Source organism: Eubalaena glacialis, chromosome 8, assembly GCF_028564815.1.
Source record: "Eubalaena glacialis isolate mEubGla1 chromosome 8, mEubGla1.1.hap2.+ XY, whole genome shotgun sequence".
Lineage (NCBI taxonomy): Eukaryota > Metazoa > Chordata > Mammalia > Artiodactyla > Balaenidae > Eubalaena > Eubalaena glacialis.
The window spans coordinates 69,366,010-69,388,108 of NC_083723.1; the positions used below are offsets into that span (position 1 = coordinate 69,366,010).

At 32.4% G+C, this 22,099-nt stretch overlaps 1 protein-coding gene across 3 annotated transcripts in view; it reads right to left on the bottom strand.

The window, feature by feature from the left end:
- The window catches only part of PPP1R9A (protein phosphatase 1 regulatory subunit 9A), a 320,149-nt gene that overhangs the window by 102,509 nt on the left and 195,541 nt on the right, over window positions 1-22,099 (bottom strand). For all 3 annotated transcript variants that reach the window (XM_061198553.1, XM_061198552.1, XM_061198551.1), the window contains exon 5: window positions 13,669-13,773. In XM_061198553.1, coding sequence (XP_061054536.1) covers window positions 13,669-13,773 — 105 coding nt within the window. The remainder of the gene's footprint in view (window positions 1-13,668; window positions 13,774-22,099) is intronic.

The following is a 22,099-nucleotide window of genomic DNA, read 5'->3' on the forward strand; positions in this document are numbered from 1 at the left end:
CTAGGAGTTTTATGGTTTCAGGTCTTACATTAAAGTCTTTAATCTATTTTGAGTTTATTTTTGTATATAGTGTGAGAAAGTAGTCCAGTTTGGTTATATTGCATGTAGCTGTCCAGTTATCCCAACACCATTTATTGAAGAGACTGTCTTTTCCCCATTTTGTATTCTTGCCTTCTTTGATTGACTATTTAAGTGTCATTTTATTTCTGAGATCTCTATTCTGTTCCATTGATTTATGCGTCTGTTTTTGTGCCAGTACCATACTATTTTGAATACTGTAACTTGGTAGTATAGTTTGAAATCAGAAGCATGATACCCCCAGCTTTGTTCTTTCTCAAGGCTATTTTGGCTATTTGGGGTCTTCTGTGATTCCATACAAATTTTAGAATTATTTGCTCTAGTTGTGTGAAAAATGCTTTTGGTATTTTGATAGGGATTGCACTGAATCTGTAGACTGCCTGAGGAGCATTTTAACAATATTAACTCTTCCAATCCATAAGCACAGAATATATTTCCATTTGTTTATTTCATCTTCAGTTCCTTCCATCCATGTCTAATAGTTTTCTGAGTAAAAGTCTTTTACCTCCTTAGTTAGGTTTATTTCTAGCTATTTTACTCTTTATGATACAATTGTAAATTGGGTTGTTTTCTTAATTTCTCTTTCTGATATTTTGTTGTCTGTACAGAATTACAGGAGATTTCTGTATATTAATTTTGTAATCTGCTACTTTACTGAATTCATTTATTAGTTCTAAGTTTTTTGGGGGTGTCTTTAGGATTTTCTATATATATAGTATCAGGTCATCTGCAAATGACAGTTTTAATTCTTCTTTTCCAATTTGGATTCCTTCTATTTCTTTTTCTTGTCTGATTGCTGTGGCTAGAACTTACAATACCGTATTGAATAAAAGTGGCAAAGATGGGCATCCTTGTCTTGATCCTGATCTTAGAGGAAATGCTTTCAACTTTTCACCATTGAGTATGATGTTGGCTGTGGGTTTGTCATATATGGCCTTTATTATGTTGAGGTATGTTCCCTCTATACCCATGTTGTTGAGAGTTTTTATCATAAATGCATGTTGAATTTTGTTAAAAGCTTTTTCTACATCTATTGAGATAATATAATTTTTATTTTTCAATTTGTTAATGTGGTTATCACATTGATTTGTGGATATTGAACCATCCTTGCATCACTGGGATATATCCTATTTGATCATGTTATTATATAATCCTTTTAATGTATTGTTGAATTCAGTTTGCTAACATTTTGATGAGAATTTTTGCATCTAGGTTCATCAGTGACATTGGCCTGTGATTTTCTTTTTATGTGTGGTAATTTTGTCTGGTTTTGGTATCAGGGTGATGCTGACCTCAGAACAAGTTTGGAATCATTCCTTTCCCTTCAAATATTTGAAGTAGCTTGAGAAGGACAGATGTCAATTGTTCTTTAAATGTTTGGTAGAATTCATTAGTGAGGCCATTTGGTCTTGGACTTGTATTTTGTGGGGCATTTTAAAATTACTGATTCAATTTCATTACTGGTAATCAGTTTGTTCATATTTTCTATTTCTTCCTGAATCAATCTTGGGAGTTGTACATTTCTAGGAATTTATTCATTTCTTCTAGGTTGTCTTCTATTGGTGTATAACTGTGTAGTAATTTCCTATGATTCTTTGCATTTCAGTGGTGTCAGTTGTAACTTCTCTTTCACTACTGATTTTACTTATTTGGGCCCTCTTTCTTTTTTTCTTGATGAGTCTGGCTAAAGTTTATCAATTTTGTTTATCTTTTCAAAGAACCAGCTCTTAGTTTCATTAATCTTTTCTATTTATTTTTTGTCTCTATTTCATTTACTTCTTCTCTGATCTTTATGATTTCTTTCCTTCTACTAATTTTGAGTTTTGTTTGCCCCTCCTTTTCTAGTCCCTTTAGGTGTAAGGTTAGATTGTTCATTTGAGATTTTTCCTGTTTCCTGAGGTAATGTTGTATCACCATAAACCTTCCTCTTAGAACTGCTTTTGCTGTGTTCCATAGATTTTGGATCATCGTGTTTCCATTTTCATTTGTCTCCAGGTATTTTTTAATTCCCTCTTTGACTTGTTCAGTGATCCACCAGTTGTTTAGTAGCATATTGTTTTGTCTCCATGTGTTTGTGTTTTTTGAAGTTTTTTTGTTTCTTGTAGTTGACTTCTAGTCTATTTAGCATTGTGGTAGGATAAGATACTTGATATGATTTCAATCTTCTTAAATTTAATGAGACTTGTTTTGCGGCCTAGCTAGTGATCTGTCCTGGAAAATGTTTCATGTGCACTTGAAAAGAATGTATATCTTGCTGCTTTTGGATGGAATGTGTGTGTGTGTATATACATATATATAATATATATATATATATATATATATATTCTATGTGGTCTAATCTGTCACTTAAAACCAGTGTTTCCTTATTGATTTTCTGTCTTTGTGATCTGCCTATTGATGTAAGTGGGGTGTTAAAGTCCCCTACTATTATTGTATTACTCTCAATCTCTCCCTTTATGTTTGTTAATATTTGCTGTATGTATTTAGGTGCTCCTATGTTGGGTGTACACATATTTACAACTGTTAAATCTTCTTGTTGGATTGATCCCTTGATCATTATGTGATGTCCTTCTTTGTCTCTTGCTGCAGTCTTTGTTTTAAAGTCTATCTTGTCTGATAGAAGTATTGCTACCCCAGCTTTCTTTTTGTTTCCATTTGCATGGAATACCTCTTTCTATCCCCTTATTTTCAGTCTGTGTGTGTCTTTAGATCGGAAATGAGACTCTCCTAGGCAGCATACATATGGGTCTTGTTTTTTAATCCATTCAGCCTCTCTATGTATTTTGATTGGAGCATTTTAATCCATTTACATTAAAGTAATTATTGATAGGTATGTACTTATTGCCACTGTGTTTACTGTTTTGGGGTTTTGTAATTTTGTTTGTTTCTTCTTCTTTTGCTCTCTTTCCTTGTGATTTGATGACTGTCTCCAGTGTTATGTCTGGATTCCTTTTTCTTTTCTTGCATGTATGTATCTATTATAGGTTTTTGGCTAGTTGTTACCATGAGGTTTATCTATAACATCTATATATGTGATTATTATAAGTTGATGATCTCTTAAGTTTGACTGCATTCTAACAACCCAGCATTTTTACTCCTCTCAACCACATTTAGCTTTTTTGTTATCATATTTTACAGCTTTTTGTTTATTGTATCCCTTAGTTATTGTGGATACTGATGGTTTTACTTTTGTCTTTTAACCCTCCTACTAGCTTTATAAGTGGTTGATCTACTACCTTTACTATATGTTTGCCTTTACCAACGAGACCTTTTTCTTTTGTAATTTAAATGTTTCTAGTTGTGGTCTTCTTTCTTCTGCTTAGAGAAGTCCTTTTATCTTTTCTTGTAAAGCCAATTTAGTGGTTTGAAATCTTTTAGCTTTTACTTATCTATAAAACTCTTTCTCTCTCCTTCAAATCTAAATGATAGCCTTGCTGAGTAGAGTATTCTTAGTTGTAGGTTTTTTTCCTTTCGTCACTTTGAATATATGGTGCCACTAGCTTCTGGCCTGCAAAGTTTTTGCTGAAAAGTTGGCTAACAGTTTTATGGGAATTCCCTTGTAAGTAACTAGTTGGTTTTCTCTTGCTGCTTTTAAGATTCTATATGTTTAATTTGTGCCCTTCTAATTATAATGTGTCTTGGTGTGAACCTCTTTTGGTTCATCTTGTTTGGGACTCTCTGTACTTCCTGGATCTGGATGTCTGTTTCCTTTCTCAGGGTTATGGATATTTTCAGCTATTATTTCTTCAAATAAATTCTCTGCCCCTTTCTCTCTCTCTTCTCCTTCTGGGGTCCCTAGAATGCGAACATTAGTATGCTGATGTTGTCCCAGAGGTCTCTTAAGCTAACCTCATTTTTAAAATTCTTTTTTCTGCTCAGCTTGGGTGATTTACACTACTCTGTCTTCCAGTTCATTGATCTCTCTGCATTTATTTAAAAGTTTTACGTTGAACTACACATGTCTCTTCATTCAGGCAGCAAATTTGGGTGGCGTTATAGCTTCCAGTTAGACACATTTTAAAGCCTTGTAATCTGGTATAATTTACAGTACAGATTTGCAATAAAAGAATGTCATCATGGTAAGTGTGGTCCAAAGGGAAAGCACACAGAAGTGGAACTGAACTATTCTCTACGCTGTATTTTCCTCATGTGAAAATTAGTACCTACCCCATATATCTAAAGGAGTGACAGAAGAATAAAATGTGGTACAGACATGAAAGGACTTTAAGGCACTATTATTAAGATAAGACTAATAAAATCTCCCATTTGGAAAATGTGTAACATTCAAATTACCTGTCTATATATTCTAAATGTTTGGTCCATTTTTAAGCTGTCATTATAAGTGTGTCCTATTGTATGTGTATAATCTAGCATACATAGAAATGAGTGGAAAATATAAAATTTAAAGTAAGGTTATTATTTCAAGTATGGATTCAGAATATGGACATACTGTGATAGTATAATTTAGGAGTTAAAAGTGTATGTAAAAGAGAAAAATGGCTTTGACAGAACAAATCCACTGAAACATAAACATGACTTACTGGCTCTGTGACCCTGAGTGTATTAAAATTTCTAATTCTTAGTTTCCAAATTTGTAAAATAAATATAATAACAATAACAAACAAATATATAATCCATATAAAAAGCTTAACTAAGTACCTGGTGCCTAGAGAGTATTAGTACATGTTTACTGTTGCCTTTATCTAGATAATATATTAATATCTACACAGGGTTGAGTGCATTTCAAAGTACTATATGTACACACTGTCCAAATTACTTATTTGTTCTCACTAGTTTTGAAAGAGAGAAGGTTTTTGTGAGTCAACCACAGGAAAAAGATAAAATACTTGCACTGAAATGTGCTCTAAAAAACCTTAATTTCAGTTGCATTTGAAATAGGAAAGTATGGATTATATAATCACTCCACATTGAATTTTAAAGATCATCAAAAATATAACAATTAAAGCCAGCAACAATCAGACCCTCTAAATATATGTGACCAAATTAACTGACATTTATGCACAATTATTATTTATATTTTAGACATTATCCCCAGCTGAAATGACAACACATGTAGTCAAATCATCCTGTTTATAAACTTAAAATTCCTTTAAGAGAAAAATACTTTTCTTGTTACTTTCTATTATTTTTCCTTGCTTCAGTAAGGAACAGTGTGATCTTTTGTATTTTAGCTATAAAGAATGAAGTAAAAAAAAAAAAACAACGTAATGTACATTTAAATTAAACTTAGGTATTTTCTAAGCTTACAATTTACAAATAATGGCAATATTAAAAACAAAATCTATAACTAGGGTTTATGTTTTTACAGCGTGGCGTGTTTTTACAGCGTGGCGTGTTCCTAGTGTTTAAAACAATCATGCTGCTTCAACATGAATTATTTTACAAAGAACTGTCCCCTCTCACCCTCAGGCTGAGATAAAATAGGCAAAGGCAGATAAATCAGTTTTTCCTTTTCTTTTCATCTATTATAAGACAAAGCAATGTCCATGTACTGTCCTTTGGAGTTTAGATGACGAGATTATATGGAATTCATTTGATTAGTTTATTGAATTCTCTGGTGAGCTGTCAAACAAAAACAAACAACTATAAAATTCCATTTACAATTTGCTGAATTGTAGTCATAAAGAATGATGTGAGAGGTTATGTTGAAAAATGATGATTTATGAGTGTCTGTTTTTCCGATATAAGCTATTCCAATAAAAGTGATACATCAGTCAAAAATAGCACTTATTATGACATCAAAAATTTTTAATTATAAATGTGGAATTAAGCTAATCTAAAAAAGGAAAATCTAAATCAGGATATAGTTATTAGTTCTTATAAAATCAATTCTTTCATTCAAATATTCTATAAACAAATATTTATCATATGCACACAAAAAACCTTAATAATAAAAAGAAAACTAGATGAACAAGACCTATTATCATTTTACTTCAGCCTTGGGTCACAAGATCACATGGTGCTTTTAAACATTTTGGTAAAAACTCATTTTTTTCTATATTTGATGACATCTTACAAGTGTGAACTTGATAGCTTTTAAAATATTTAACTTAATTTTACTGAGCAATGGTGGCAAAAGTATATCCATCCCCCTTCACTAAAATTTGCTGATTGTGTTCAGAGGCTGAAGTTCTGCACAACCAGGCTTTTCCCTCTTTCTTATACTTGAAGACTCTTACATATTTTTCCTTTCCATATTGGGATCTAGATTAATATACTATACATTTAGCATTTAAATTTTTAAAAATTCATCTAAAAATGTTTGTTTTTAAAAGACAGATCTGAAATATTTAAACCTAATTGTAAGCCTTAGTTCCTGGAAATGAATTTTGTATCTAATCCAACTCTGATTATAAAGAACTTTTTTCTACACTATAGTTCAATGTAAAAAAAAAAAGTAGTTGAATTATTTAAAAAACATTGCCTAACTCATGCTACGTCAAGGACTATATATTTTCTAAAATGCTACATCCTTTCAAGAAATGACATTTCTCTATTTAATAGTTAGCTCTGATGTCTCAGGTTTAAACGTTTACACACACAAATACTAAAAAGCATTTTTTGAGAATCTTAATCTGTACATAGTGACACCAGAAAACATCTCATTAAGCCAAAGTCCCCTTTAAGTAGTTTTCTGAAATCCCCACTGTCTTTATCTTCTTCCTATCACCAGTTGTTGCTGACTATTTTCATATATATGAGAGTAAAATTTTATTATCCATGGTCCCAACTTTAGAGTGGCTGCTCCTCTTATCTGAGGGAAAGGGGATAGTCTTAGGAGTAATGTAAGTACAAAATCCACAATGATTCATGATTTCCATGAACATGATAATACCCTCACTGCCCTTCATTATGTATGACACTCCATTACACCCAACCACAAAACCAAGGCTCTGTTAAAAAGTGAAACTCTCAATTTCCCCTTGTGTGTAATGGTGACAAAAATTCTTATTAAAATGATGTGAATGAAGTGAAAACATTTCAATATTCGATGCATTTCAATGGAGATCTCAAATACACCAATGACATTACATAAAAAAGAATATTTTAAAGCTTCCATACTTAGAAATTACATGCCCAGGGGTGAATCCAAAATAAACATGAGCATAGCTATAAAAAAGTCACTTATCATTCACTTATATTTTCTTTTGAATATTATAACCTCTTCCAAAAAGGACAGAGGAATATTTAAGACCCTCAGATTAATTTATTTTCTATTGTGTGTAACTATAGTTCCTATAAAATCCTGACCTCCAGAAGTGTTATATGACTTGATGTCAGAAAGTTGTTAAATACATTCACTGGGGATAAAAGCATGATGAGTGCTTAGTGATTGAGCACAAGTAGCAGGTACTTTTCAGAAAGCATTTAAAGCTTAATGTGAACGGCACTGAAGAGCAAACATAAAATTTATTAGAAATTTCTCATACTGAAGCACAATCTCTTCTATAGCATCACTTTCCTAGAACAGCTGCCTTTCAGTACTAGGAAGGCTGTCTGGAGTTAAAAACAACAACTCATCCTTGTTCCAGAGTTCACTCTTTCAAATGCTTTACAATTGTTACCATGTCTTTTAAAATTTTTCTATATTTTAGGCAAAAGTTTGTAGACTCTTTTATGTATAGAAGGAAAAATGTTTAGATCTCTCACCATCCAAAGGTCAGTCTTTCTTAAATAGTCTCAAGGTTTTCAGGGTTCTTAAGATAAGGTATGCAACATTAAACATAAATTATATTATGGTATAACATTAATCTGTCTGCCTGTCTATCCATCTGTCTGTGCATCCATCCAACTAGTTACTGATCACTACATAATAGGCAGCCTCTAAGATGGATTCAAGTAATCTCTGTATTCTTATATCCATGTCTTGTGTAATTCTCTCCCGTTGAGTGTGGGATGGACTTGTTGACTCACTTTTATCAAATAAAATACAGAACTGATGGAATGTCACTTCGGCTCTATGAAAAGATGGCAGATTGCATCTTGGCTACTCCCTTGGATCACTCCCCCTGGGGAATCTAGTTTCCATGTTGTGAGGCATCCCTGTAGAGAGGCTCTCATAAGAAAGCTGGGAAGTGGATCACAGAAACTGTGAGATAAAAAAAGTTTGCTGTTTCAAGTCGTTAAATTTGGGAGTAATATGTTAGGCAACAATAGGTACACCAATTATGCCAGGCACATAGTAGTAAATAAGATAGGCAAGGTCCTACTTAAAGCTACAGACCCAAAAACATGAGTTCTTAAAAGTTACGTTGCAAGTCTATGTTTGAATAAGGAAAAGGGTCCATACGTAATAAAGAATTTTATATAGATATATTTTTTCTGGTAAAAACTCAATAACAAAATATTTTTAAAATAGAAGTATACAGCACAATAAAATCTACATATTGTTAATGAAATTGTTTGACTACATCTGCCTTTCTTAAAGAAACATGATCCTCCTTCCCAAATCACCATCACCTCAATATAATTAGTTAGCATAGCACTTTTTAAGTTAATTTTAACTATTATCACACATTTTAAGAATCAGTTTTACTGAAGTCAAATTTATATACAACAAAATTTACCAAATTTAAATTGTATAATATGTTTTGACAAATATATATACAGTTGTATAACAAACACAATAACCACAATATAGAACATTTTGTCACCCCAAAAATGTTCCCTCTTTCTTCTTTGCAGTTTAAATGGATTCAAGCAGTGTAAAGCCTTTGGTGTCTGGCTTCTTACTCAATATAATAGTTTTGAGAGTCATACATGGTGCTAAATACATTGGCAGTTCATTCCTTTGTATTGCTAAGAAATATTTCATTGTATGGAATATAATACAACTTGTAGATGCATTTATCAGTTAAAGGACATTTGAGTTGTTTCCAGTTTGGAGCTTTTTTGAATAAAGCTCCTATGAACGTGCAAGTATGAGCCTTTGGGTAGATACATGTTTTTATTGCTCTTGCGTAAATAGCTAAGAGTAGAACTGTTGGCTGGTATGATAAGTGTATGTTTAACTTTATAAGAACCTGTCAAACTGTTCTGCAAAGTGGCTGTGTTATTTTGCATTCCCACCAGAAATGAATGGATGTTATATTAAAGTTGCTCTACATCCTTGTCAATGCACGGTAGTATCAGTCTTTTAAATTTCAGCCATTCTAGTGGGTGTGTAGTTGTACCTCACTGTGGATTTAATTTGCATTTCTCCAATGATTAATGGTGTTGAGCAGCATTTCATGTGCTTAACTGTATATCTTCCTCAGTGAAGTGTCTTGTTAATTGATTTGCAGGTTTTCAACAGGGTTATATATCTTCTTATTGAATTATAAAGAGTTCTTCATATCTTCTAAGTAACAGTGCTTTATCAGATAATTGTTTTGCAAATATTAGTCAGTAGCTTGCTTTTTTATTTTAAGGGTATTTTTCAAACAAATGTTTTAAATTTTGATGGTTTAATTTATCATTTCTTTTTCTTAAATTTCTTGCTTTTGTGTTCTAAAAGATCTTTGATTAACCCAAGATCATAAAATTTTTGCCTGTTTTCTAGAAATTTTATGGTTTCAGCTGTTGCACTAAGGTCTATGATCAATCTTGAGTTAATTTTTGAACACACTGTAGGATGAAGGTCAAGTTTTTTTTTTAATGTGGTTTTCCAATTGTTCCAGCAGCATTTGTTGAAAAGACTATAATTCCCCCCATTGAATTACCTTGGTGCATTGGTCAAAAATCAGTTGTTTATGTCTGTGCAGGACTATATTGGAACTGTCTATTCTGTTCCATTAATCTATATTTTTATCCTTATGCTTAAACCAGACTGCTGTAACTAGTGTAGTTTTCAGACAGTGGAAGTCCTTCAACTTTGTTCTTTGTAAAAAATGTTAATTTCTCCAAAAAAGCCTGCTGAGATTTTCATTGTGATTGTGCTTTAATCTGCAGATTTGGGGGAAACTGAAATCTCAACACTGTGAGAGTCCCGTACCACACAAAGACTTGGGCTTCTTGGTACCATGCCCATGCCCATGGTGGTTTAAAATCTGGAAATCAACAAGTCTTGTGAAACCCAGCGGAGGGATGATAACGAACACTGTCTGATTCCTCCATGCCCACTCCTTCAATGTTTATCTTTCTCCTGCTGTTGTTGTGATATATCATTTCTGAGTATAAACTATTTGAGTCCTGTAAGTCCTTTCCCTAATCAATTACTTAAAGGAATTAACATGGTTAGCATAGTACTCACCATGATCTCACTATGATTACTTAGTTTTAAATGATATCAATAAAATTGAGGAAATAATAATGGTTTTCCAATGCTTTCAGCCAGGCCTGGGCTTCTAATGCCCCAGGAATATAGCCTGGTTTGAGCTGAACCACTTCCTCACAGTGGCCTAATATGCTTTAACTCATATAAAAGATGTAGGGTTGAAAAACACATATGCCCTTGGAAGTTATCATATTAAAATACTTGTCTTATAATTTCTCTGGTGTGTCAAAAATGGCACACCAAGGAGGTTTTCATTAGTACTATTAGTTCACAAATTCAGGTGTAACAATTCAAAGTTTAATAAAATAAAGCAGACTATGGTCAGATAAAAAGTGATTCTCTATAAGTGTGGGTGAAGTCAAAAGAACTTCATTGTGTGATTTTGATTTATATCTAAATGCTGGCACCAATTTCATATGCATTTCCAGGAAATAAATTTTAAAATCTATCTCCAATACTTAAAATATAATCATATCCAAATCTCAGCTTCAATTTCCTTAACACTATTAGTTTCTTATCTTTCCCCTTCCTGGCTCTTTAAAGCCATGAGCTTCATACATTCCCTCCAGATCTGTGCTTAGTAGTTAGAAAAATTCAAACTAAATTTAGTGATTTTTCAGATATCCCTTTTAAAAAATAAATTTTAGTAACCACTAAATGTGATAGCTAGCTCAACAATAAATAAGAAATATAGAACCATACATGTTTTAAACCCTCAGTTTAAAATGATTCATTAAAAATACAGGTCTAGTTTTTGGATCTTGTTTTTGTATTAATATCTTATGAAGAACTACCACCTAAAATATATTCAGAGGATTCAAATATTATTTCTAATAAGTTAAAATTGAGAAAAGACTTCCTTGGTGGCACAGTGGTTAAGAATCTGCCTGCCAAGGCAGGGGACACAGGTTCGAGCTCTGGTCTGGGAAGATCTCACATGCCGCGGAGCAACTAAGTCCAAGCGCCACAACTACTGAGCCTGCGCTCTAGAGCTGAGCCCACATGCCACAACTACTGAAGCCCGCATACCTAGAGCCATGCTCCGCAACAAGAGAAGCCACCGCAATGAGAAGACCACGCACCGCAACAAAGAGTAGCTCCTGTTCGCTGCAACTAGAGAAAGCCCACACACAGCAACGAAGACCCAATGCAGCCAAAAATAAATAAATAAATAATTTTTTTAAAAAAGACCCAATTAATTAGGAAAGAAAAGACCCAACTAATTAAGACCCTGAGTTATACAATTTCAATCAATTAAAACCTACGGTTAAATAATTTGGGGGAACAAAGGAAGCTAAGGGTCCCATTTTGATATCAAGATTTTTGCAAAGTGAATGAGGAAATTAAATGTATGCCTTTAAAAAATTAAAGTGGAATGTTCTGTAACCTCAAGGTCAAAAAAGTGGTATGAATGATGAATGTTACCAGGATGAAGAAATCACTAGGGGATAGGGAGATCAAGGAGGATTTCTTGAAGGGCAAAGGAGCTAAAATATGTTCCTCAAGATAAGTAGGTTGTAACCAGAAGACAGTATTTTAAACAGAAAGAATGATAGAAAGGCACAAAAACAATAATTCACAAGTCATGTTTGAAGGATGATGACTACACTAGTAAGACTATACTAGAGCATGAATATAGGGAGAGGTAAGAGATAAGACTGGGGATGAAAGACTTTTAATACCAGGATAAGAACTTAGATTCTGCACAGAATGGAGAGAACTTAGATTCTGCACAGAATGGAGGGCCATTGAAGGTTTCTAAAGAAGAGAGGACATAACGAATGCAGAATTATTATTTCCACCCACAGGTCTTAGTTCTACTACTAGAGTTATGTAGAATGAGTCAATTCCTTTTTCCATGATAGCCCTAAAAACTGCTATTATGTTCTTCCATTAGGGATAAGGATGAGAAGGACAGATTAAAGAAGGGAGAGACTGAAATCATGAAACAGTTAAGCCATTCGCCATCCGTACAAGGCTTGAAATGAGCACAAAATTATGAAGAGAAAGAAAGGGATGGCTATGAGTTCATGTAACTACAAACTTTTTTCCAACTGAGAAATGTTCTTATAAGTTGAACATATTTCTTACTTTATTTCACTTTAAAATTCACTGCAGAGTGTAATGAGCAGCTTCAAAACCAAGTTCTTCACTGACACAGAAAAATGCTGTCTCAAGAACAGACAGCAATTCTGCAGAGACAATCACATTTACTGAGGGGCTCACCCGTGCAGCTCTGAGAGTACATCAGACAGTTTTCCCTGCACTCTTTCCAATTATTTTACATACTTTTCTTAGGATGATGGGTATTCTTGAAGCATTAAAATAGCGCCCATAGAAGTCATTTAGGTTGTATTCTTTAAACATTCCTTTCATTGTTAAAGGATGTTTTCCAATTGAAAAAGTGTAAATTATAAAACCTAAACCCATGCTTGTGCAACATAAAATATGCTGCAATAAAATCCTAATGTTACTCTCTTTATAGCAATATTAACTAATCGATATTTTCAGAATATTTGGCAGTTTAATTTTGACGATGATAACACTAAAACACTTTCATAATTACACACAGTAAATAATGTCCTCTTATGTGTTCCTTTATAGGATTTATTGAAAAGTATAAGGCATAAGCAATACTATATTAAAAAATAAGTACCCTGTGACCAAATAAAATGGATTTCAAACCTTGACCTTAGTTGGCTCAGGACTACTTTATTTGTTTTCCAAGCTACAAATTTCAGGACCCCAGGGTTGGATATAAATTTAAGGTCCAAAATAATGTACCCTCTGTCCTATTAAGTTGGAAAAGTTATAGTTTACCAAAGATTAGTCCTTCCTGATTCTTTAAAACAATAAAGAGATTTAAAAATGCATTTATTAACCTTAAATCATTCAGCCTGCTTGTCTAGTAACATGTATCATTGGATATATGTATCATCATTTCAATTTCAATTTACTGTATAACTGGTTTTATTGAAAGGATTTGGAGTCTAAATTCATATTTATTGAGAAATTCTATCTTCATAGAAATTACTGCTATGTTAGCAATAAGACACACTAACATAGCTTGGTAATTAACCATATTGATTCACACTGTACACTTCATATCTTTGTGTCTTTCTAGAATACTATAATTTTTAGTTTTAAATTACATTTATGAACTAATTACAATAAAGAAGGAAAAATTTTAAACTAAAGGCAAGTTTTTATAGTATTTAGATAAAATTCTTCCTGTAATTATAGGTACAGTTAGAAAGAAAACTAAAATTCAACAAAATATCAAGTAACCAAATTGTATGTCTCAAGCCACATACCTGACATTGCCCTTGGTATTTCTGAGAACTGTTGCAGCAAAATTCTGTGTGACACCCACCAAGCTGATTCCATCCACTTCCACAATCTGGTCATTGACTTGTATTCTTTGGGAAGAGGGAAAAAATTACCCACAATTAGTTTTTCTGATAATATATTATCATTCCCAATAAATGAGTTGACAAAATTGATTTTCAAGATACTCTTTTTGATTCAAAATTTGTCTCCAAGCTCCAGATCTTAGTCAAAAGCTTAATGTTTTTTAAAAATTATTTTGAAAAACAGAAATAAGCAATGATAAGTGGAGAGATTCCGTTTATCCAACATCCATACTCCTATCACAAAGAATTGATAACTGCTAATGGATGACATATTTAAACCATTTTTTAGCCCTTAATAAATCACATAAAACATAACAGATCCAACTGAAATACCCTTTGGGCCTCTTACCTAACCCTCATCCCACCTCTCCTCCCCAAGGAAAAATATCACCAGGAATTGCAGGGAATCCTTCCTATTCAAGTTGTATACTTGAATTATGTAATGCTCGTTAAGTGTATGTGTAATGCTCATAAGTGTATCTATATAGGTAGATAGATATACACACGTATATAAATGCACATATACACACACACGCACATACATGAGTGTATGTGCGTGTGTATGTATATTTATTTATGTCTAGGAGGTATATATAGTATTATTGTAGTTTATCATATAATGCCTTTAAATTTATATACATATTTTATATATACCATTTTTTATTCCTCAAAATGAAGTATTTCAATCATGGAGAAATGCAGAGGGAATTAGATAATAAACACTCATGTACCCAGCACCCAACTTTATCAAATCCCGGCACTGCAATATTTGAGTCAGATTTTTTTCTAAAAAAAATATTACAAAAAAGCCAAAGCCCCTTTATTATTTGTCTTCAATTCTATTCCCTTCTCTGCTTCTACAGAAGTAACTATCATTAATTTTGATGCTTAGCCTTTCTACTGATGCTTTGAAATAATACATACACTTGAACAGGCACAATATGTGTACATCTGCAGTTTTCAAACGTTATGAAATATACCTCTCTTTCTACAATTTAGTTTTCTTCACTCAACATTATATATGAGATTTATCCATGGTTATAAATACAATTCTAGCTAGTTCATTTTATTTTACTTAATTTAATTTATTAATTTATTTTTTGGATTGGCAGTATTTTTATTCTCTTTTCTGGTAGGTCTAAATAGGAAGCCAACTTAATTCAGAAGTTGGTAAGTGATAACCTAGCTAGTTCATTTTAACAAGCACGTAGTATTATCTTTCATGAATATTCTAAAATATATTCATCCATTATTTTGCAGATGGGCACTGTATTGTTTTGAATTTTAGCTATTATGAATACTGATGTAATAACTAATTTCATATGTCTCCTTACATACATGTGTGAGTTTCTCCAGGATATATAGCTAGAAACAGAATTTCTGAGTCAAAGAACACAGGCATTTTCAACTTTAGCAAACTGACACATTTCAGTTCAAAATGCTTATACCAGTGCAAATTCCCAAGAGCACTGTAGAGAGGTTCTGAATCTCTCCACACCCTCACCAATACTTGGTATATTCAGATCCTTTAAATACCACCAATCTTATAATTGTAAAAAGGTATAATGTGATTTTAATTGCATTTCCCTGATTATAGTGCGGTTCAATGTTTTTTCGTAAGTTTATGAGTCATAATGTCCCCTTCTGAAAACTGTTAGAACCTGTCTTCTACCAATCTTTGTTGAGTGTTTTTTCTCATAGATTTATATAAGATGTCTTTATCCTGTATACTAACACTTTCTTAATTAAATATGTTGTAAATATCTTTGGCCCAATCTGTAGCTCATCTTTTCACATTTTTGAGGGAAATGGTGGTTTTAAGAACAGTTTTTAAAAATATAATCATATTTTTAATTTTGGCTTTATATTAGGTAGTTTTTGTGTTTTGTTTAAGGAATCCCTTTCTGCATCAAGGTTATAAAAACATTCTATATTTTCTTCTAAAGGTCTTAAACTTTGCTTTTCTGCATTTTTAGTTATCTACCTGGAAATAATTTTTTATTATGATATGTGTTAACAATCTTTTTATTTTTTCCAAGTATATAAACAATTGGGTTAACAACATTTAATAGTCCACTTTTTATCCACTGAGTTGTAGTGCTGCCCCTGTCAGGTTTCAAATGTGCATCAATGTGGTTTCTACTTGACTGTCTATTTTTGCACACTTACATTGTTTCATAATTAGTTCTGACATTTCATAGGGTAACTCCCTTTACCTAGTTCATTGTCTTCAAAATTTTCTGAGCTCTTCTTGGGCTTTTTCTCTTCATAGTTTGTTTTGGATTTACTTGCCAAGTTCTCTAAAAACATTTGTTGGAGTTTTAATAAAATTATACAGATTTTTAAGATTAGTTTGGGAAAAACTGAATCTTTAACATATTGATTCTTCCCATCAATAAAAATTAAGTGCTACTATAATTATCTTGAGCAGATGTTGTATATATCACATGTTGTTGCTATGTATTAAGAAAAGTTATTTAAAGTTTGGAAATAAAAATCAAAGGAGAGGCAATATGTTGTTTCAATGTCATGTACATACATTATTAAACAGGCCCAACCAAGGATAATTTGGGGGAATGTATTTTAATTGATCCACTGTTTTTAAAATTGATTAAAAGTCTTAGACATACTAAAGTAGAACGTTAATTTGTAGACTTTTGTCCTAAATAAAATCAGATACTTTTCTTCTGTTATTAAAGACAATCCCATAGGTCATGGTTTATTTCCCTGTAGAATATTAACTGGTTTTGTATCTATCTTAGCAATGCTATTCTAACATTACTTTATTAACCTGCATGTAAATACCTACTCCTAAAATGTTCTTTGAACCACACTTACCATCTCACTGGTCCTCTCATTAGTGAGTTGAATAAAGTGTGATACATGTACGTTTTATATTTATGAAAGTCATCTGTTAAACTCTGAATATTAGCCTGTAATAGCTTTGGAGTTTCCATAAGAGGCCAGAGTGGATTCACAAAACTAATTCAACTGTGTTACCACAGAAATGCATTCATGGACTTTGTTTGGTCCCCAGAGTTAGTCTAAAGCAGCAATAGAACTTACTTTATCTTTGCTACCATGTTTTTTTCTAATTCAGTACTTTTGACTTTTTTTTTCTTGGTTCTTGGCCATGTTGGTTCTGGACCTAGTTTGCACTAGATAACAGCGACATCATCAACAACAACAACAATAAATAATTCCCCACTGGTAGAAGAAATGATTGGGAGTGTAATTTCATAATCTGACCGTTTGAGACTTCTAATGGGATTATGGGAATCTGTTATCTCCCATGTGAGAGAAGGTAAAGAATTTGAGTTGCTATCCTTTAATTTCTTTGTCTATTTGTGAGCTCAAACTATTTCATTAAAAAAATTCATGAACACTAGAAAGCAAAAAGCCCTTTGAATCTTGACCAGTGAGTTTTTTGTTTCTTGGATTACTTAACCTGTTTCTGAAGTTGCAGAACTGAGGCTACAAATCTCTGTGCTGCTGTAATTGAGAGAAGCCATGATCTCACTGCATGCGTATGAAGTATGTTCCTAACTTAGAAGGGTATTAATAAACTAAATTATAAAGCCTCTTAAATTAAAGGAGCAATAATCTAATTGGTTCATAGAGAATAATAAGCACTTTCATAAATCTTATATTTTCATATCTAATGAGAGTTTAAATGTGCTAGATGTTTAAGAAAAAAAATCCTTCTTGGAGATTCTGCTAGAAGCTCAGAAGTATTTTCATATAAGAGACCAAGTTCATGTAATAAAAGTGAGTCTTTGGACAAATAAGACTAACTAAATAATTTTGGTTTAAAATACCTATCTATGTTTTCTCCATGATTTTGTAAAGGTGTGGGTTTGTATTTTTCTGAAGTTTAATCTGAACTTCCTAAAATTCTGATACAAATACTGATCAGATAAATTAAGTACCCCTACATAAAAGCATAAAAAAGCATAAAAAATATAAAATTGTGTTCAACTAAACTGAATCATAATACTAACAAACTTTTATATCAATGGTAATTATGTTTTATAGAGTGTCAGCTTAAAACATGATTTCCAAGATTCTTAGTTATTTCCAAAACCTTGGTCATAAACCTTTTAATATATACAACTCTCCTTATGTTAAAATGTTACAAAGGTACTATAACTTTGCATCATGTTAATGAACGTGTTTATCCTTGCACTTTAAGAATATGTAAAAATAGTACACGTGGCTGTAGAAAATTGTATTTGTTAGTCTGCTAAATTGCTTGTGTATGATAGGTGATTATTATCAACTTCCTATCTATGAGTGAAGGTTGTTTCTAGAAGGTGGTTAGATAGACTATGAGCTAAATTTAAAATGAGTAATTAAGACTATGCTAACAGCAATAGCGATAGAAAAAAAAGAGTAGGTAAGGTAATAGAATGAATTTCTGTTTTTCAAGAGAATGAATAGCAGTTTAGCCCAAAAGTATCAGCCTGTTTTAGAATATGAAAGAACACAATGAAGGTCAAAACTTGAGTGTGTGGAGCAAGTTGAGGAAGGTTTAAAGAAGTGATTTTCATTTGCCTTGGTTTACACCATGTGGGGCCAGAAAGATGCTATAAAATGTGCTGCATTTTGACAAAACTTACTCAGTTTTGAAGGACTTATTCAAAATATAATTTAGAAGAAAAGAGTGTAGTTCTTCTACTACCAGAGTTACACAGAACGAGTCAATTCCTTTCTCCATGATAGCCCTTCATATATTTGAGAACTGCTATTATGTTCCTCCATTAGGGGTAAAGGAAGAGAAGGACAGTGAAGAGAGGGACTGAAATCATGAGACAGTTAAGAAGCCATTTGCCATTTGTACAGTTTGAAATGATAACAGCACAAAATTATGAATGAGAGCTCCTTTTACTTCACATTCTCATCAGCGTTCATGTTGATAGCGTTTTAGATTTTGGCCATTCTAATAGGTATCTAGTGGTATTTATCATGGTTTTAATTTGCAGTAACTCATAGGTTGGAAGAAAAATTCTAAATATCATATATCTTATATGGGGCTGGTATCTAGAATATTATAAAGAATAGTTACAAACCAATAATAAAAAAACAAACAACCCAACTTAAAAATAAGTCAAAGAAAAATATTCAAAACCATATGATCTCACTTATATGTGGAATCTAAAAAACAAAACAAACAAACAAAACAAGAAAACCCACCAGCTCACAGATACAGAGAACAGATTGGTGGTTGCCAGAGAGTAGGGGATGGGGGATGGGCAGACTGGGTGATGGAGGTTAAACGACACAAACTTCCAGCTATAAAATAAATACGTCATGGGGATGTAATGTACAGGATTGTGACTATAGTTAATAATATTGTAGTGCCTATTTGAAAGTTGCCAAGAGAGTAGATCTTAAAAGTCCTCATCACAAGAAAAAAAAAGAAAAAAAATTTTGTAACTACATCTGGTGATGGAATGTTAACTAGACTTATTGTGGTGATCATTTCACAGCGTATACAAATATCAAATCATAATGTTGTACACCTGAAACTAATATAATGTTATATGTCAATTATACCTCAATTTCAAAAAGTGAGCAGAGGACCTGAATAGGCATTTCTCCAAAGAAGTTTCACAAAAGGCGAATAAGCATATGAAGAAGGTGCTCAACATCATTAGCCATCAGGGGAATATAAATCAAAGCTAAAATAAGACCCCTCTTCACACCTACTAAGATGGTTATGATCAAAAGACAGGTAGTACCTGAAACTAACACAAAATTGTTAATCAACTATACTCCAGTATAAAATAAAATTTTTTAAAAAAGACAGATCGTAACTTTAAATGGAGCATAACCTATAAAAATATTGATTCACTATGTTGTACACCTGAAACTACTATAATATTGTAAATCAACTATATTTCAATTAAAAAAAAAAGACAGATTACAAGTTTTCATGAGATGTGGAGAAACTGTAACCCACATAAATTACTGGTAGCAATATAACATGACGCAGTTGCTTTGGAAAACCATCCAGCAGTTCTCCAAAAGGTTAAACATAGCGTTACCATATGACTCAGAAATTCCACTCCTAACTACATACTCAAGAGAAATGAAATCATGGCCACACAAAATTTGTACATGAATGTTCAAAGCAACATTATTCAAGATAGCCAAAAAGTAAAAACAATCCAAATATCCATCAACTGGTGCCAGAATAAACAAAATGTGGCATACGCATTCAATGGAATATTATTTGGCAATAAAATGAAATGAAATTTGATAGGTGCTACAACATGAACGAACCTTGAAAATATTATACTAGTGAAAAAAGTCATCACAAAAGATCACATGTTATATGATTACATTTATATTAAATGTCCAGAAGAAGCAAATCTCTACAGACAGAAAGTAGATTAGTGTCTAGGAGGGAGGAGGGGAGAGATATATTTTTCAAATTTGCACAAAAGTACAATATGAGCTAGCAGTGGCCATACCATGCTGGATAGGATAGTCTAGGGCACTAGTTCCCACACTGCCTAACTGCAATGGAATAATGGAGCAATTTTGAAAATTAAAGATTCCTCAAGTTGCACCTCCTCCAAAATTCTCATTCAGAAGGTACGGAGTAAAGCACAGGATAGACATTTGTTTTTCAATTTTGTCTATTATGAATAAAGTTGCCATTCACATATAAGTCTTTATGTAGACATACATTTTCATTTCTCAGAAAATACCAACAAGTAGAATTGCTGGCTTGAAAGGTTAAGTATACGTTAAACTTTAAAAGAACTGCCAAACTGTTTTCCTAAGTGGCTGTAAAATTTTATGTTCCCACAAGCTATGTAGGAGTGTTCCATTTCTCCACATCCCTCCTAACATTTTATATTGTCAGCATTCTTATCTTTAGCCATTCTAGTAGATGTGGTATCTCACTGCAGTTTTAATCTGTATTCTCTAATGACTAATGATGTTGACCATTTTTTCATATGCTATTGACCATTCATATATTTTTCTCTTCAAAATAACCGTTCAAATCTTTCATCTGTATTTTTAAAATTGAGTTGCGGTTCTTTTTGTTATTGAGTTGTAAGTATTCTTCATATTCTTGACACAAGTCCTCACATGAATGTTTAACAAATATTTTCTTCTTGTCTACATAGCTTCCCTTTATCATTTCGTAACTGTGCCTCTCAAAGAACAAAAGTTTTGATTTTAATAACGTACAGTTTATCAGTTTTTTCTTTGATGGTCCATGCTTTGAGTCCTGTCTCAAAAATCTTTACTTAATGGTAGGACACAAAGATTTTCACCTATGTATTCTCTTAGAGATTTCATGGTTTGAACTCTTATGTCTAGACCTATGATTAATTTTGAGTTAATTGTATATGGGGTGAGGTAAGGTCTGTGGTTGAGTTTTTTTGTTTTTCCATATGGATATCTAATTCTTTTTTTAATTTTTATTTTATATTGGAGTATAGTTGATTAACAATGTTGTGTTAGTTTCAGGTGTACAGTGAAGTGATTCAGTTATACACTGAATCTGTATCTATTCTTTTTCAAATTCTTTTCCCATTTAGGTTATTACAGAATATTGGATATCTAATTCTTGTAGGACTATTTGTTGATTGTACATTTTACCACTGAATTATCATGGCACTTTTATTGAAAGTCACCTGACTATATCTGTCTCAATCCTTTCCTTACTTTTTATTCTACTTCACTGATCTCTGTTTCTATTTTTATACCAATATCACATGGCCTTGGTTACAGAAGTTTTGTAGTAAGTCTTGAGAAAGGTAAGGTTAGTCCTCTAACTTTATTCTTTTTCAGAATTGTTATTCTAGGTCCTTTGCATTTCCATATGCATTTTGGAACCAGCTAGTCAATTTCTACCAAAAAAAAAAAAAAAAAAGAAGTCTCCTGAGATTTTTATTGTATTTCTTTGAACCTACAGATAAATATGGGGACATCTGACTTCTTAACAATGTTAAGCCTTCTATTCTATAAACACTGTTAAGTCTCCATTTATTTATCTAACCAAATATCACATTACCATCAATCCCTAATATCATCTCAACACTTTTCATTTTTATCCAACAACATCCTCACATAACTAAAAGCTCTAAGATAAGCCATACCCTGAAAAGACTGTTCATATTTGTGCTTTTGTACCTTTTACAAAATATTTGCCAAAAAGCCTTTCCCTACCCTCTCAAAAGCCTTCTCCTAAAGGCCCAGCTCTTCTCTTTGAGGAATTATCTGCTTATCCAAGCCTAATGATTTTTTTCATTCTTGAACCTCTTCTAGATCTTATATTTTATACCTCCACCTAATGTTGCATGCTACCAGA